Source organism: Rhinoraja longicauda, chromosome 1, assembly GCF_053455715.1.
Source record: "Rhinoraja longicauda isolate Sanriku21f chromosome 1, sRhiLon1.1, whole genome shotgun sequence".
In the NCBI taxonomy this organism is placed as follows: Eukaryota; Metazoa; Chordata; class Chondrichthyes; order Rajiformes; family Arhynchobatidae; genus Rhinoraja; species Rhinoraja longicauda.
Window position 1 is genome coordinate 105,759,371 of NC_135953.1, and position 17,482 is coordinate 105,776,852.

A 17,482-nucleotide genomic window follows, 5' to 3' on the forward strand; every position below is an offset into this window, starting at 1 on the left:
AGGAGATCTTATCGAAACGTATGATTATTAAGGGGTTGGACACGTTAGAGGCAGGAAACATGTTCCCAATGTTGGGGGAGTCCAGAACAAGGGGCCACAGTTTAAGAATAAAGGGTAGGCCATTTAGAACTGAGATGAGGAAAAACTTTTTCAGTCAGTTGTGAATCTGTGGAATTCTCTGCCTCAGAAGGCAGTGGAGGCCAATTCTCTGAATGCTTTCAAGAGAGAGCTAGATAGAGCTATCAAGGATAGCGGAGTCAGGGGGTATGGGGAGAAGGCAGGAACGGGGTACTGATTGAGAATGATCAGCCATGATCACATTGAATGGCGGTGCTGGCTCGAAGGGCCGAATAGCCTCCTCCTGCACCTATTGTCTATTGTGAGTGAGTTCGGCTTCAGCTTGCACCGAAACGGGCCGCCGCCCAGCGTCCGGGGCAAAGACGCAGAGCCCGACCACAGGGCGTAGCCGGGGAAGCAGTGGCGGCCGGGGGCTTATTATCTGCTCTCACCCTGGACCTGGTCCCGGACACGCCAGATGAGCGGGTCGCCAGGTGAGCGGAGTGCGCACTCCCTCTCTCTCCCCCTCCACCCCGTCCTTTCTTCCGAAGATAGACACAAAATGCTGGATTAACCCAGCAGCACAGGCAGCATCTCAGGAGAGAAGGAATGGGTCACGTTTCGGGTCGAGACCCCTCTTCAGTCATTTCCTCCGGCGGATCTCTCTTTCCCGGCTCGCTTCAGCCCTCCTTGACTTGCACTGCCCCCTGTTAGCGGCTCTGTTGCGTTCTCCCACTCGCTCTCTGAGCCTTTGTATAAACTATGGAAGACCCAGTTACAATCCACACAGTGAAGAGACTCACACTTCCTAGGCGGGAGCTCAGCTCCTCTTCCAAAAACTCTTTCCCAGTTTCCTTATCTTCCTCCGGGTCTGTCCTCTCCTGATTATTGTGGCTAAAGCTCGCTCTTCAATGTTCCGCGACTGGAGGCAAGGACTAAGACATTTTGAGACAAGTCAGTCGCTTGGTTGGCTGTGCTCTTTCTTGTGTGCTGTTACCACAGAAATGTCACATCGTGATCAAAGTGCAGAAGGCAGTTAAACTCAACCATTTTGTATGCTTGAGAGACTTGGACGCTCTACAGGAAACACATCAAATAGCTTAAGCGTTTTCATATGCGATCGAAAGTCACCCATGAGCATCAAATGACAGGACCAAACTTGTAAATTTGGGACAGGGCCGTATTTCTGAAGGCACAGTCGGGCTGGATAGGCCATATAATCCGTGTTGGTAACTTTCGTATGCCAGCTCTTTTACAGAATTCTTGTTTGGGGCCACTGGAATCGGAGACATCCAAGGGAAGACTCGAGGAGACAGCCCCAAACACAGAGGCATTCCTGCAAGGGAGCTGCAAAGCATGGCAGCTAGGGCAGAACTGTCCGCTATGCTTTGATCAAAAGGATCGGTATCAACTTTGAAGAAAGCCAACAGGCCCAAGTCACCAGAGCCCGAGAACACTGGAAGGCCTCAGCAACTCCACCACAGCGATTTTACCTTGCCCCCCACTGTCCCCCAAGTGTGCGCCTCCAGGTCTAGTTACGTCAGCCACACTCGGGCTCACCAACAAGAACCGCACCACTGACATCTAACTCGATGGTCAACAGACGATTGCGGCAAAATGCCAACAGCAACACTAACTCTCTGTGCTCTAATGAATGACTCATTGATGCGGCTCCCAGCAGCCCCGGGCGGGAGAACATCACAATCCTTTACACGCATTTGACTCACGGAAGAAAAACAAAATCAGTTGCCTTACCCAGATCGAAAAAGAACAGCAAAGAATTTCATTCTGAAAGCATCAGGCAAAAGTAGATTGTGGAGGGGTAGAGGAAATAATTTAGGATGATATCAAAAAGCGTTGTCTCTCTGAAGGCAATGTTGGAATATCAGAGTAACTTTTAATTGGGGACGGAAATCTCCAGTTAACTCTGCAGTACAATACTCCTAAAGTAACCTGTTTCGCAACCCTTTTCTGAGAACTGAGAAAAGGATTGCAAAACAGGTTACTTTAGGAGTATTGCACTGCAGTTAACTGGAGATTTCCAAGTCCCCAATTAAAAGTTACTCTGACATTCCAACAACAAACAAATCTTGAAAATACAAATTAGTTAAAGCAAATTAAAATTACTTAAAAAAAATCTACTAAATATCAATTAGCATTGATTAAACTGGGTAGGTAGATACATTTTTATTCTTGTATTGTATCCAGACCACTGAATTATTCATATTTTACTATCGGAACACATTCAGCCCACCAAGTCTATGTCAGCTCTTCAATAATTCCATTAATCCTTTTCCTGACACCTACCTGCAATCTATTGCTCGTGTCTATTAAGTCAATCATTCACCTACCACTCACCATTACTCTGAATTACTTAGTCGCCAATAGGCTTGCGATACTCATGTTCCCGACTGTAGGAATAAATTCTTACTACACAGTATTGTGGGACTTGGATTTATAAGTTTGTTGCAAGTCTGTGGAAACTTATTTGGTTATTTACTGTATAAGTATGGAGTTATTTTTTTGTGTAGTGATGATGGAAGGGCAAAATGGGTTGGATGGGCAAGCGGTCAAATGTGTTTTATTGTCATATGTCCCAGAAAGAACAATGAAATTCTTACTTGCTGCAGCACAACAGAATATCTAAACATAGTACATTGTAAACAATATGATAAACGAGAGAAAACAAGTTCAGTATGTATATATATATACACACACAAACACACATATATACCCAAAAAACAAACAATAGTAGTGCAATAATAATAATAATAGCCTATTGTAGTTCAGAGCTTATTTGAGGTTGTAGTGTTTAACAGCCTGATGGCTGTAGGGAAGAAGCTATTCCTGAATCTGGTCTGTGGATGAGGATATTGAGGATCCAATTGCAGAGGGATGCGCAGAGACCAGTTCCGTGAGCTTGGTAACCAGCTTTTTTTTTTTTTTTTAATTAAAAATAAATAAATTATATATATAAATCAAAAATATTTATTCAAATATTAAAATAATATATACAATACAATAAAACCAAAACAGAACCCACCACCAGAATACTATACGAACAAATATACTAATTGAAACTATTATACAATTATATTACAATCCCCATCCAGGATATATCCAATCCGCTGCGGTGCCCAGCGGTCCCGGAAATCCTCCAGGGTGCCCGTGGATTGGTAACCAGCTTGGAGAAGGTGATGGTATTGAACGCTGAGCGTTATAAACAACAGCCTGACGCAAGTGTTTTTATTGTCCAAGTGGTCCAGTGCGGAGTGGAAAGCCAGTGAGATTGCATCCTCCGTTAACCTGTTGTGACGGTAGGCAAACTGGTTTTTGCTGAGGTAGAAATTGATATGCACCATAACCGACCTCTCAAAGCACCTCGACACCACAGATGTTAGTGCCACTGGTCGCCAGTCGTTGAGGCACGTCACCATACTCTTCTTGGGGCCTCTTAAAGCAGGTGGGAACCTCAGACCTCAGTAATGAGATTGAAAGTGTCCGCAAAAACTTCAGCCAGTTGGTCTGCATAGGTTTTGAGAACTCCACCATGTATACCATCAGGTGCAGACGCTTTCCAAGGGTTCACCCCCCTGAAGGATCTTCTGACGTCGGCCTCTGTGACTATGACATCAGGGCGTATGGGGGCTTGGGAAGGCACATCAGTGTTCTCCCTATCAAAGCGTACGTAGAACACATTGAGCTCGTCAGGGAGTGATGCTTTGAGCTGAGCTGCCTCCTGGTTTCGCCTTGATGGTATTCAAGCCCTGCCACAGTTGCCGAACATCCACCCCATCCTCCAGCTTTGAGCGGAAGTCCCTTTTGGCCTTTTTGATGGCCTTGTCAAGGTCGCATCTGGACTCCTTATGGACCTCTGCGTCACCAGATCTGAATGCCCGGGATCTGGTCCTCAGAAGAATGCGGATCTCCTGGTTCATCCAAGGCTTCTAGTTACGAAACACTCGGAAGGTTTTTGAAGTGGTGCGAGTGGGAGCTTTATAGAGGGCAGCATATGGGAACATTGGGAGAATACAAAATAAAGGAACGGTTTGTTGTATGAGCAGCAAAATAAATAATGTTGAGGGCAACAAGAATTAGGGTGGAAGGTTAATGTTTGTGCTCCACTGGAGAATGGATTTCATTTGAGTTTTTTTTGAATGGATGAAACTGCCACAAAAGCAATGTTGACTAATCTATTGCCATAATTTCCATTTTCCCTTTTCCTTTAATTTACTTGATCATTTCTGAAAGTTGGTTCATATCTTTATTGGTGAAGTTAAATTAATTGCATTATCTTCTGTGCATGTAAAAATGTATCATCCTCCCTGTAAATAGGAAGACATGAGAAAATGTAGGTGCTAGAATCTCGAGCAAAGGACAGTGCTTGAGAAACTGAAGTAGGTCAGGCAGCATTTGTAGAGGGAATATCTGAAGAAGGGTCCCGACCCAAAACGTCGCCTGTTCATTCCATCCACAGATACTGCCTGACCCACTGAGGTTCCTCAGCACTTTGTTTTTTTGCAGTAAATAGGAAGGCTGTTTGAACCGATGAACCAGACATGTTGGAACATGACACCTTTGTCTAAGTACACTTGATCGCAAATTCGTCTGTTTTAATATTGCATCACATGTACTTTCTCCCTTGGAACCCCACTCCCCAAGACAACTCACAAAAACATCTCTAAGAACAATAATAGAAAATTATAATATTTTATTCCTCTGGCTTTTATGTACACATAAAAAGGGGATACATGTTGAAGTTTGAATAATGCCACCATTTTTAAGCTACCTCAACAGTCTTTCTACCCTAACTATATACATATACATAGACTCAACAGTCTTTCTACACTAACTATATACATTGTAGTTTATTGAGATTGTTTTTGTGCACTCAGACAACGATTCTACCATATCTCACAATGTAATAACATAGCCTAAAACCCCACATAGTTCTATAACGTTGCAGTTATAATCATGTACAGTACAGACCATATCTTTGCTGTCAAGTAGTTGCAGACTGGTAATGTGATGGCAAGGCCCACAAGATATTTATCTTACGGTATGTCAGTGGGCAGTCTCATTAACTCTTCAACTTCTTCTAGTAGAACGTAGGCTTTTTCATTTAGCAGCATCTATAAACAGATAAGAAACAAGAGTAATGTTAAAAATAAGTGCATAAAAAACTGGGAACATGGGCTTGTTGCATTTTGTAGAGATATTGTCAGATTTGATATTTGCAGTGTGCTTTTTACACCACATAGTGGTGACTCGTAACAGTTCTTGATAATCTTCATTCTTACCTCATACAGTGTGGAAATGATGGTAAACTGGCTATTTTGCAATTGCACTTACACAATCTGACAGATGTAACTGGAAATACAAAAGCTACAATTCAGAAAACCTTGTGTGTGAATGAGTTGTGTATGGATGCACATTTGAAAAAAATAATTCATTTGGGATGAAAGTCAAATTGGAGGGTAGTCAAGAGCACAATGTTGTTGGTGACTGGGGTCGCAAATGGATGAAACAATGTAAGGATGGTAGATGTCTTTTCCTAATTAATGAATTGAATTATTCATTTACAGGATTTCAGCATTGCTGGCAAGACCTGATTCATAGATTTAAAGAGCATGGAAACATGTCCCAAGGCCCAATTTGTCCATGATGTCTATCTATGCTAATCCTAATTGTCTACGTTTGGTCCACATCCCTGTAAACCTTTCCTAAATATGTATCAGTTCAAATGTATTTTAAACTTTATAATTGTATCTGCCACCTCCTCTGGCAGCTCATTCCGTATACCTGCAATGCTCTACATGGGCAAAGTTTGCCTCTCTAATCCATTTACATTTTTCCTCTCAACTTGTGCCTTCTAGTTTTAGATCTTCTCCCCTGGTTAAATAAAATCTACTCTATGCCTCTCAATTTTATAAACTAGTTATTGTGTCACTCATCTGCCTCTTTTATTTCAGGGAGAACAGTCCCAGCCTGTCTAATCGCTCCATTCAACCCAAGCCCTCAAGTCCAGGCAATATTCCTGTATATCTTTTTTTAACACCATATTCAACTGAATCATATTCTTCCTATAGTGTAGCACCCAGAACAACAGTAAACAGTCCCAATACCTATTATCAATGCCCTAGCTGAAGAAGGCAAGTGTACCATATCTCTGTCTGTGTCACCACTTTCAAGGAACTCTGTAGAAACAAAGAACTGCAGATGCTGGTTAATACACAAAAGGACACGAAGGTCAGCAGGTCAGGCAGCATTTCTAGAGAACTAAGTACTTATAGCCCAAGGTCTCACATGTTCAAAAATACACCCCAAGTTCCAACACAGGCTGTATATGTCCTGGCCTGGTTTAACGTCCCAAAAAGGATCACTTCACACTTGTCTGAGTTACTTTCCATCAACCATTCCCCTACCCACTTTCCCAGTTGGTCTAGATCCTGTTGTAATCTTAAACAACCACCTTCACTGTCCACTACATCACCAACCTTGATGGCATACGCATACTTGCTAATCATGCCACCTACATTCTCATCCAAATCATTAACATATATCATGAAAAATAAAGGACACAGCATCAAACCCTGTGGCACACTACGGTTACAGGTCTCCAATGTGAAAAGGAAGCCTCCACTACTACCCTGTGCCTCTTACCACCAAGCCACTTTTGTATCCAATTTGGTATCTCACCCTGGATCCCGTGTATTCTAACCTTCTGGGCCAGCCTACTGTGCAAGAACCTGTCAAAGCTCTTGCTATAAGATAGACACAATAATCTGGAATAACTCAGTGGGACAGGCAGCATCTCTGGTGAGAAGGAATGGGTGACGTTTCAGGTCGACACGTTCAGACTGAAGAAGGGTCTCGACCCAAAACGTCACCCATTCCTTTTCTCCAGAGATGCTGCCTGTCCTGCTGAGTTATTCCAACTTTTTGTGTCTATCTTCAGTTTAAACCAGCATCTGCAGTTCCTTCTTACACAAAGATCTTACCCTAGATCCCGTCCATCTCAACAACATCCATACCCCTGCCTTTGTCAATCCTCTTTGTACCCTTCTCAAACAAAAGCTCAATTAAATTTGAGAGACATGATCCCCACAAACAAAGCTATGCTGATTATCCCTAATCAGTCTTTCCTTCTAAAAATTCAATTAAATCCTGTCCCGCAGAATCTCTTCCAGTAACATTTCCAAACACCGATGTAAGTTCACAGGCAGTAGTTCCCAACATGTCCTCATAAAACTTCTTACATATCTGGCAAGGATATCTCAAAACCCCTTTTTGCCCCCCTAATTTCCTTAAGTGTACTCCTACAATCCATATACTCAAGGAACCCGCTTCATCTTAGTTGCTATGGTTCCCCAATCCTGCCAGCCTTGCCCTTCATTCTAACAGAAACATGCTGGGCCTGAACTCTTTCCAAATATCACTTTTAAAACCCTCCCATTTACCATATATTACACATTCCTAATTTTCTCTGGGTTAGGGTGATGGTGCCTTCTTGAGCCATTTTAGTCTTTCTGGTGGAGCCATTGCCACAGTGTTGTTGGGTAGGAAGGCCCAAGATTTAGATCCAATAACAATGATAAATGAACATTTTTTTACAGAAATCTATGATTTTCATGGCTATCTTTTTTGGCACTTATTCATGAGAGCTTTTTCAGTTATTGATGAAAGTAACTGAATCTAAATTCCCCATCCACCATGTTGGATTTGAACTCATCTTTCTGAATTTTAAGTCCAGTCTGGATACGAATCCAGGCACTCCGCTCACCACTGACTGCCATTCAGAAAAGGACCCGTTTATTCCTACTCTTTGCATCCTGTCTGCCAACCAATTCTCTATCCATGTCAATACCCTACCCCCAATACGATGTGCTCTAATTTTGCTCACCAATCTCCCGTGTGGGACCTCATCAAAGGCTTTCTGAAAGTCTAGATACACTACATCCACTGGCTCTCCTTCATCCATTTTACTTGGCACATTCTCAAAAAATTCCAGAAGATTAGTCAAGCAGGATTTCCCCTTCATAAATCCATGCTGACTTGGACCAATCCTTTTACTGCTATCAAAATGCGCCGTTATTACCTCTTTAATAATGGACTCCAGCATCTTCCCCACCACCGATGTCAGACTAACTGGTCTATAATTCCCTGTTGTCTCTCTCGCTCCTTTCTTGAAAAGTGGGATAATATTAGCTACCCTCCAATCCACAGGAACTGATCCTGAATCTATTGAACATTGGAAAATAATCACTAATGCGTCCACGATTTCTAGAGCCACCTCCATGAGTACCCTGGGATGTAGACCATCCGGCCCTGGGGATTTATCAGCCTTCAGTCCCATTAGTCTACCCAATATTATTTATCGCCTAATGCAAATTTCTTTTAGTTCCTCTGTCTCCCCAGATCCTAAGCCCTCTAGTACATCTGGGAGATTGCTTGTGTCTTCCTTAGTGAAGACAGATCCGAAGTACCAATTCAACTCGTCTGTCATTTCCTTGTTACCCATTATAATGTTACCTGTTTCTGCATTCAAGGAACCCACATTTGTCTTTACTAATCTGTTTCTCTTAACATACCTAAAGAAGCTTTTCTGCCCATATTCTTGGCCAGCTTTCCCTCGTACTTCATCTTTTCAGCCCGTATTGCCCTTTTTGCTACCTTCTGTTGTCCTTTGAAAGTTGCCCAATCCTCTGGCTTCCCACTACTCTTTGCTAAGTTATACATCTTTTATTTTAGTTTTATTCCATCCCTAACTTCCCTTGTCAGCCACGGTTGCCTCTTACTCCCCTCAGAATCTTTCTTCCTCTTTGGAATGAAATGATCCTGCATCTTCTGGATTATGCCCAGAAATTCCTGCCATTACTGTTCCAGCGTCAATGCTGCTAGGATCCCTTTCCATTCGACCTTGGCCAGCTCCTCTCTCATGCTTTCATAGTCCCCTTGGCTCAACTGCAACACTAACACTTCTGATTTAACCTTCTCCCTCTCAAATTGCAGATTAAAAATAATCATATTATGGTCACTACCTCTAAGCTGTTCCTTTACCTTGAGTTCCCTTATTAAATCTGGTTCATTGGACAACACTAAATCCAGAATTGCCTTCTCTCTGGTAGGCTCCAGTACAAGCTGCTCTAAGAATCCATCTCGGAGGCACTCTACAAACTCCCTCTCTTGGGGTCCAGAACCAACCTCATTTTCACAGTCTACCTGCATATTGAAACCCCCCTTAACCACAGTGGCATTACCTTTTTTAAGTGCCAGTATTAACTCCTGCTGCAACTTACACCCTATATCTGGGCTACTGTTTGGGGGCCTGTAGATAAATCCCATTAGTGTCTTATCTTTACAATTCCTCAACTCTAACCACAGTGACTCTACATCGTTAGTCCCTATGTCACCCCTCAGAGGACTGAATTTTATCCCTCACCAAAAGAGCTACCCCACCTCCTCTGCCCACCTGCCAGTCATTTCTATAGGACGTATCACCCTGAATATTCAGTTCCCGATCCTCCTGCAGCCACATCTCTGTAATCCCCACAATGTCATATCTACCAATCGCTAACTGAGTCTCAAGCCCATCCACTTTACTTCTTATACTTCGCGCATTCATATATAATACTTTTAATCCATTACTCATCTCACCTTTCACATCAATTCATATTACACTTGGCCATTCTCTCCTATTGCTTCGTGAGCTTTCTGTCCTGTTAATTCTGGGGTGTTTCTTAATTTGTCCTCCTCTCTTTCCCTTTAACTCCATCCTTGGCTATCCCATTTGACACACCCCCCCACTATTTAGTTTAAAACCACCCGTGTAGCAGTGGCAAACCTGCCTGCAAGAATGCTATTCCCCCACCTGTTGAGGTGCAACCCGTCCCTTTTGTACAATTCACCCGTACCCCAAAATAGATCCCGTTCAGATAATAATCTGCCTTCCTGTTCTTGCCACCAAAATGGATAACCTCACATTTAGCCACATTGTAACTGCATCTGCCATGCACCGCCCACTCACCCAACCTGTCCAAGTCACCCTGTATCCTCATAGCATCCTCTTCACAGTTCACACTGCCACCCAGTTTTGTGTCATCTGCAAATTTGCTAATGTTACTTTTAATTCCTTCATCTAAATCATTAATGTATATTGTAAATAGTTGCAGTCCCAGCACTGAGCCTTGCGGCACCCCACTAATCACTGCCTGCCATTCTGAATGGGACCTGTTAATCCCGACTCTTTCTTTCCTGCCTGTCAACCAATTTTCTATCCATGTCAATACCCTACCCCCAATACCATGTGCTCTAATTTTGCCCACTAATCGTCTGTGTGGGACCTTATCAAAGGCTTTCTGAAAGTCCAGGTACACTACATCCACTGGCTCTCCCTTGTCCATTATCCTTCACTGGCTCTCCCTTGTCCTTGTCCATTTTACTTGTTACATCCTCAAAACATTCCAGAAAATTAGTCAAGCATGATTTCTGCTTCGTAAATCCATGCTGACTTGGACCGATCATGTTACTACTATTCAAATGTGCCACTATTACATCTTTAATAATCAACTCCAGCATCTTCCCCACCACCGATGTCAGGCTAAATGGTCCATAATTCCCTGATTTCTCTCTCCATCCTTTCTTGAAAAGTGTGATAACATTAGCTACCCTCCAATGCACAGGAACTCAACCAGAATCTCTAGAACATTGGAAAATGATCACCAATGCATTCACGGTTTCTAGAGCCACCTCCTTGAGTTGTCTGGGATGCAGACCATCTGGCCCTGGGGATTTATCAGCCTTCTGTCTCATCAGTCTACCCAACATCATTTCCTGACTAATGCAAATTTACTTCAGTTCCTCCGTCATCCTAGGTCCTCTGTCCCCTAGTACATCTGGGAGATTGTTTGTGTCAACTTTAGATTCAGGTTCAAGAGTTTGACAAAAGATTTTGACCCGAAACATTAACTGGTTTTCTTTCCACAGATGCTGCCTGACCCACCGAGCATTTCCAGCATTTCCTGTTTCATTTCAGGCTTCCAACATTGCAGTTTAAAAAAAAAAATCCACATAAACCCAGTAAATGGTACTTACCTTAGCAGAGGAAACAATTTGAACAGCCTGACGCCTGTGCAGGTGCTCAATTGTTTTGACCAATATCTCAGGGGTTGCATTAGCCAGATAAGATAAAGATTTATAGCCAGCATTGTATAACTGTCGAGCACGAGCCTGCAAACCAAAGCAGTACACACAGAGCCTTAAACATTGGGAAAACTGAATGCCTATCAGAAACGCATTAAAGTTCACAAAGGAATGTCAAATTTTGTCAAGAATACAAACTTGCAGATGAACAACTAAAAAAAAGTTCAAATTTTCAAATGTTGGAAGAAATCAAATAAATATCTGGAAAAGATAAATCAATGTTTTCAGTGCAACTCAATTGAAACTTTGTAAAACTATCAGAGTCCATGGAAATGTGTTGATTTAAAATAATATTTGTGTTTTTGATATTATTCTAATTCAGCCAACCCTCCATTGTTTTAAAACACTGCTAAACCGATACCCTTGAGACTTTGGTGTGCTAGACCAGCAGAGTTTACTCCTTTTAACACTTTTTTTAAAAAACAGTTTACTCAGTAGTATAATTTTCCAATGAACTCAGTGAGTTTAAAGGGAACAGGAATTCTGGGCCTGGCTTTGCTTGCAAATCTGGTACTTTTGTTCCTAACCCTCACACTGGCTTCACCTGCATACCTGGTCCACAGTTCAGACCCCGGTTAACACTGGGTAAACAGCTTGGGTCGCACACTCCACTTTCACGCTGGACTCCTGGCTCACAATCCAGACTAATGAACATGCCAGTAGCCAAACCATCAAGACAGCCGAAAAATTAGATGGCATATCAGATTTTTACTGTACATCTCCATTTGTAGATAAGTTCATTAGTCAAAGGAGCAGAAGTAAGTCATTCGGCCCATCAAGTCTACTCCACCTTCCAATCATGGCTGATCTAGCTTTCCCTCTCAACCCCATTCTCCTGCCTTTTCCCCATAACCCTTGACACTCTTTCTAATCAAAATTCTGTCAATGTGCGTGATTTTGGACAGTACAGACAAGCTCCTGGCCGATTATACACACACATGCTTTTTAAAGCAATGGTGAGCAGTGTGGAAAGTTTTCACTGTGTGTGTTTACTTCGATAAACCCTCCAAGATTTTCTAAAATCTCATCCCGTAGACAGAGTAAACTATATCTTCAAGGATTGCATGTTCCTTCTGTACATCCAAATGCTCAAAATTGTATCTTGTTCCTATAACTAACTGTAACGTTTTATAAAGAGAGAGAAAAATTTTTACAAACCTCTCGGACTCCAGATACTTCCATAAGAGGAATAAGTTCTGGTTTCACACAATAAGACAGTTTCTGAGTGAGGTCTGTAAAGAGTGCACGATATGCCCAGAATTCCTCTAATTCCTATCGGCAAAAAGTGGATCAACTTAGGGAAACTTTTAAATATTCATCAGTGCACACCAATGAAAAACCCAAAATGAATGAAATTATATATTGTTTCAGTGCTGCTTTGGATTAAGCAAATTACACGATAACAAGTGCTTTGTGTTGCTTCTCAAATAGATTCTAAAAAAAACATGTCAGTTAAAAATAAATGTACCCGCATGACCTAGGAATAGGAGTGGGCCATGCAGCAGCTCAGTGGTGCTGCAGGTAATTCAGATTTCTCAAGTTATAGGAATCTGGCGTCAGTCCTGACCTCAGGTGCTGTACTGTGGAGCTGCACATTCTCCTTGTATTTTTTAAGATATGGAAATAAGCCCTTCAGCTCACTATCCATGTGACTATCGATCACTCGTTCACACTAATTCTATGTTATCACATTTTCGCATGTACTCCCTTGCACACTACGGGCAATTTAAAGAGGCAAATTAACCAAGTAACCCACACGTCTTTGACATTTGTGAGGAAATTAGAGCACCCAGAAGAAATCTACAGAGTCAAAAGGAGAACATGCAAACCCACACAGACAGCACCCGAGGTCAGGATTAAACCCGAGTCTCTGGCGCTGTGGGGCAGCAACTCTACCAGCTGCGTTACCTGTGACAGTATGGATTTCCCCTGGGCACACCAGTTTCTTCCTACATCTCAAACCCATGCTTCTTTAAATTAATTTACTACTGTAAATTACCCCAAGTAGGTGGGTGTTGTTGGAAGAATTGTGGGGTAGGGGTTCAGGTGGGGAGGACGGGGTTAATAAATATGTGGGGAAAATAGGCTAAGCAAATATGTAAGTACATGATTGGTTTATGGATTAAAATAGAAAACCTTGTTCTAATACGATTCTGCACAATGACTCAAATGGTCAAATATAGGCATTGCTTAAACACAAAAGATGGCGCCCAAGTCAGGTGACTCGCTGCGTGCTGGTCCCAGAAGCAGATCTGCAATCACTCCACTATTTTAAACCTCTATCCCAACAGCAGCATTTCTGTCTGTACACTGCTTGATCGTAATCATGTAGACTTTCCGCTGACTGGATAGCACGCAACATAAAGCTTTTCACTGTACCTCAGCACACGTGACAATAAACTAAACAAAACTAAATTGAAATGAAAAACAGTACTGACAAGATGACATGAAAGTTTCTTGTGTTTAAATAGTTGAATAAAATTTTATTACAAATGCTTCTCTTTGAAAATAGCTTTGGAATTCTGGATTATCATTGAAATTTTTTTTTCAATATATGATGGAAATTTTACAATTACAGGACAAAACTGCACCAACATTATTAAAGCTTTACAAATACCTCGCAGAAATGCAGGACACTGGAAGAGAAAGCTGCCGTTGAACTCAACAAATTCTGCGTAAAGCCGCGGGGCAAGTTAAACTTCTGTGCCACAGACCACATGTTCATCTCTTTGAAGAGGGAGTAAATGACCAAGGACAGGTAGAACCGTCTTACGACAAGCCCATTTACAGTCTAAAGAAATTAAAATATGTATGAATATTTGCAACAACATTAAGTGACATCCCACTTTTTGACAAGATTCATCGACAAGCATACATAATCATAATGTAAACACACAACAGGGACAAAATGGGTGGAAGAATCACATTCCACAATAAACAAGATTTTGGGTATTATTGCATCTTCATCAAAAACTCAATTCTGATATGAAACTTGAATTAAAAGTAAAACTGGTTAAAACGGGGCAAATTCTGGATTTATTTTACAAACAATGTACAGTATAGTAACAATATTAGGTATTCCGACTAATTCAATTCTAATGTTTTGTTTGTTCATGATTAACAATACAAATCTCTTACAAATGAGGAAAGACAACAGATCCTGTCATTGCTGATCTTGGTGGTGTTTCAGAAAAGATCAACGAGATATTTTTACTCTTGGCCCTTTTGACACTGATTTCATGCACCACCCTAATCAGTTAAGAATATCAAACCTATTAGGGCTGTTATTTTATAGAGGCATTGCGCTATTTTAGCTGGGATGTACTTGAAGCACTTTTAGCCAAATAGAATTGGACTGGTGCAATGGTATATACCTTTGCTTAGAACCAGTTCCAAGGAAAAAGAACACCCCAAAGTACTTCACTACAGCCACTGCTTATAGGGCCTTATTAAGGTTGAAATACGTCATGAGCCTGTGATTGATTCCAAGAAAGGATGTGGGAAATCTTCTTTCAAACTTTCAAAAATATATTTCTTCATATTCAAATTCACAAAGTATAAAGACTTATTGATCTGGTTGAAATCTCACCTTCTTAACTGCTTGGCCAGATGCCTTCTTTGTAAGGAAGCTCTCTGGCACACCCACGGCGGCAAATACATTTTGTTCAATTACATCCAACTGATGAAACTGGATTGGAATAAAACATTTAATAAAAAATATTGTTCGGCAAATTCTGCACAGTGAACACATTTAAATATGTCTCTGGTCTCTGTAGAAGCCCAAAGTAATAAAAACATACTCTAAAGCAGTTGTAATTGACCTAATTAACATAACATGGATGAAAGTGCACATGGCATGAGGAGGACTGAGTGTTTATGTAAGAATGTTGTTAGTTCTAACAATTTCAGTTGAAAGTTTTGTATGTAATAGTTATGACCTCAACCATATGTTTCAGATGTGAGAGTCACGGACCTGTACATATTGATCATTCCATATGGACTAAAAGGGTGAGGGGGGTTTCTCCTTGATGTGCTATATTCCATGTGCTGATAATCTTCCCTTCAGCTACTTTATCAATGATATTTCTCCCATCATGTGGTCAGACATGCGGCCGTTTCTCCGGATTGCACATTTGGTTCCATGCACAAGTCCTCAGAAGCTGAAGCAGTCTATGCCTGCATGCAGCAAGATCAAGGTAACGTATATTCAAGGCGGAGATTAATAGACATTTTAATCAAGAGGTATGGAGAGAGAATAGGAAAACTTGGCAACAAGGGATCAGCCATGATCTTATTGAAGGGCAGAGCTGCCTCAAGGACCAAGAAACTGTTGTTTCTTAGATTCTTATTCAGACATGAACTGATAAGTGGCAAGTAACATTAGCTCTTTTTCACAAGGGCAATTTGGCATGGGCAATAAATGCTGGGTTTGCTAATGATACCCAGTCTCAGAAAATAAATTATTTAATAACATTGAGTTTGAAAGTGAGTTGCAAGATACAAAGCCAGTGATGACAAAAGAACAGCGACGTAAACCTACATAAGAATTCGGCAGGCACACCATCAGATGATAATATGTTGAGATGTGTGCTGTATATTAATGGAAAAGTTCACGAGGGAAAGAGAAACAAAAACAGCGTAATTACGGCACTAAATTTGATATAGTACTCTTAGCTTTTTTGAAATCTTTTACAATGGACTGGAACATTACAGCACCAAGACTAACCTTACTCTGAATATATATTAAACTGGGAATGAACTGGAAAATTAGTTCAGGCTACAGCTGCAGTATTAGTTGTTCATTGAGCCTCCCTCCCCTGCATGAGCATAGTCTTGTTTACATTCATTTTTCTGAATGTTCACCGCATACAGCAGGGTTTCCACAAAAGTATTGTTCTTTGCAGATTACTTGACAGCGATATTAAAGGATAGTCAAAATCTATAGGAATGGCAGGTATTTCTGGGAATAATCCAGAAGATTCAGGATCATTCCATTCCAAAGAGGAAGAAAGATTCTAAGGGGAGTAAGAGGAGACCGTGGCTGACAAGGGAAGTCAAGGACAGTATAAAAATAAAAGAGAAGACCTATACCATAGCAAAGATGAGCGGGAAGCCAGAGGATTGGGTAACTTTTAATGATCAACAGAAGGCAACTAAAAAGGCCATACGGGGAGAAAAGATGAAGAACGACGGTTAGCTAGCCAAGAATATAAAGGAAGATAGTAAAAGCTTCTTCAGGTAAGTGAAGAGGAAAATATTAGTTAAGACAAATGTGGATCCCTTGAAGAAGGAAACAGGTGAATTTATTATGGGGAACAAGGAAATGACAGACGAGTTGAACTGGTACTTTGGTTCTGTCTTCACTAACAAAGACACAAACAATCTCGCAGACGTACTAGGGGACAGAGGACCTAGGGTGATGGAGGAACTGAAGGAAATTCACATTAGGTAGGAAATGGTGTTGGGTAGACTGATGGGACTGAAGGCTGATAAATCCCCAGGGCCTGATGGTCTGCATCCCAGGGTACTCAAGGAGGTGGCTCTAGAAATCGTGGACGCATTGGTGATCATTTTCCAATGTCCGATAGATTCTGGATCAGTTCCTGTGGATTGGAGGGTAGCTATTGTTATCCCACTTTTCAAGAAAGGAGGGAGAGAGAAAGCAGGGAATTATAGACAAGTTAGCCTGGTGGGGAAGATGCTGGAGTCGATTATCAAAGAAATAATAGCAGCGTATTTGGATATCAGTAACAGGATCGGTCCAAGTCAGCATGGATTTATGAAGGGGAAGTCATGCTTGACTAATCTTCTGGAATTTGTTGAGGATGTAACAAGGAAAATGGACAAGGGAGAGCCAGTGGATGTAATGTACCTTGACTTTCAGAAAGGCTTCGACAAGGTCCCACACAGGAGATTAATGAGCAAAATTAGAGCACATGATATTGGGGGTAGGGTATTGACATGGATAGAAAATTGGTAGAAACGAAGAGTAGGGATTAACGGGTCCCTTTCAGAATGGCAGACAGTGACTAGTAGGGTGCCGTAAGGCTCGGTGTTGGGACTGCAGCTATTTACAATATACATTAATGATTTAGATGAAGGAATTAAAAGTGACATTAGCAAATTTGCAGACGACACAAAGCTGGCTGGCAGTGTGAACTGTGAAGAGGATACTATGAGGATGCAGGGTGACTTTGACAGGTTGGGTAAGTGGGTGCATGCA

The 17,482-nt window shown here is 41.6% G+C and overlaps 1 protein-coding gene across 1 annotated transcript in view; it reads right to left on the reverse strand.

The window, feature by feature from the left end:
• Window positions 1–4,753: 4,753 nt before the first annotated feature.
• Window positions 4,754–17,482, reverse strand: part of helq (helicase, POLQ like) — a 44,545-nt gene continuing 31,816 nt past the window's right edge. Inside the window, exons 14-18 of the mRNA XM_078404029.1 lie at window positions 14,849–14,947; window positions 13,877–14,050; window positions 12,418–12,531; window positions 11,152–11,286; window positions 4,754–5,189 (exon numbers count right to left, since the gene is read on the reverse strand). Of these exons, the coding sequence (XP_078260155.1) occupies window positions 5,112–5,189; window positions 11,152–11,286; window positions 12,418–12,531; window positions 13,877–14,050; window positions 14,849–14,947 (600 nt within the window). The 3' untranslated portion in view covers window positions 4,754–5,111. The remainder of the gene's footprint in view (window positions 5,190–11,151; window positions 11,287–12,417; window positions 12,532–13,876; window positions 14,051–14,848; window positions 14,948–17,482) is intronic.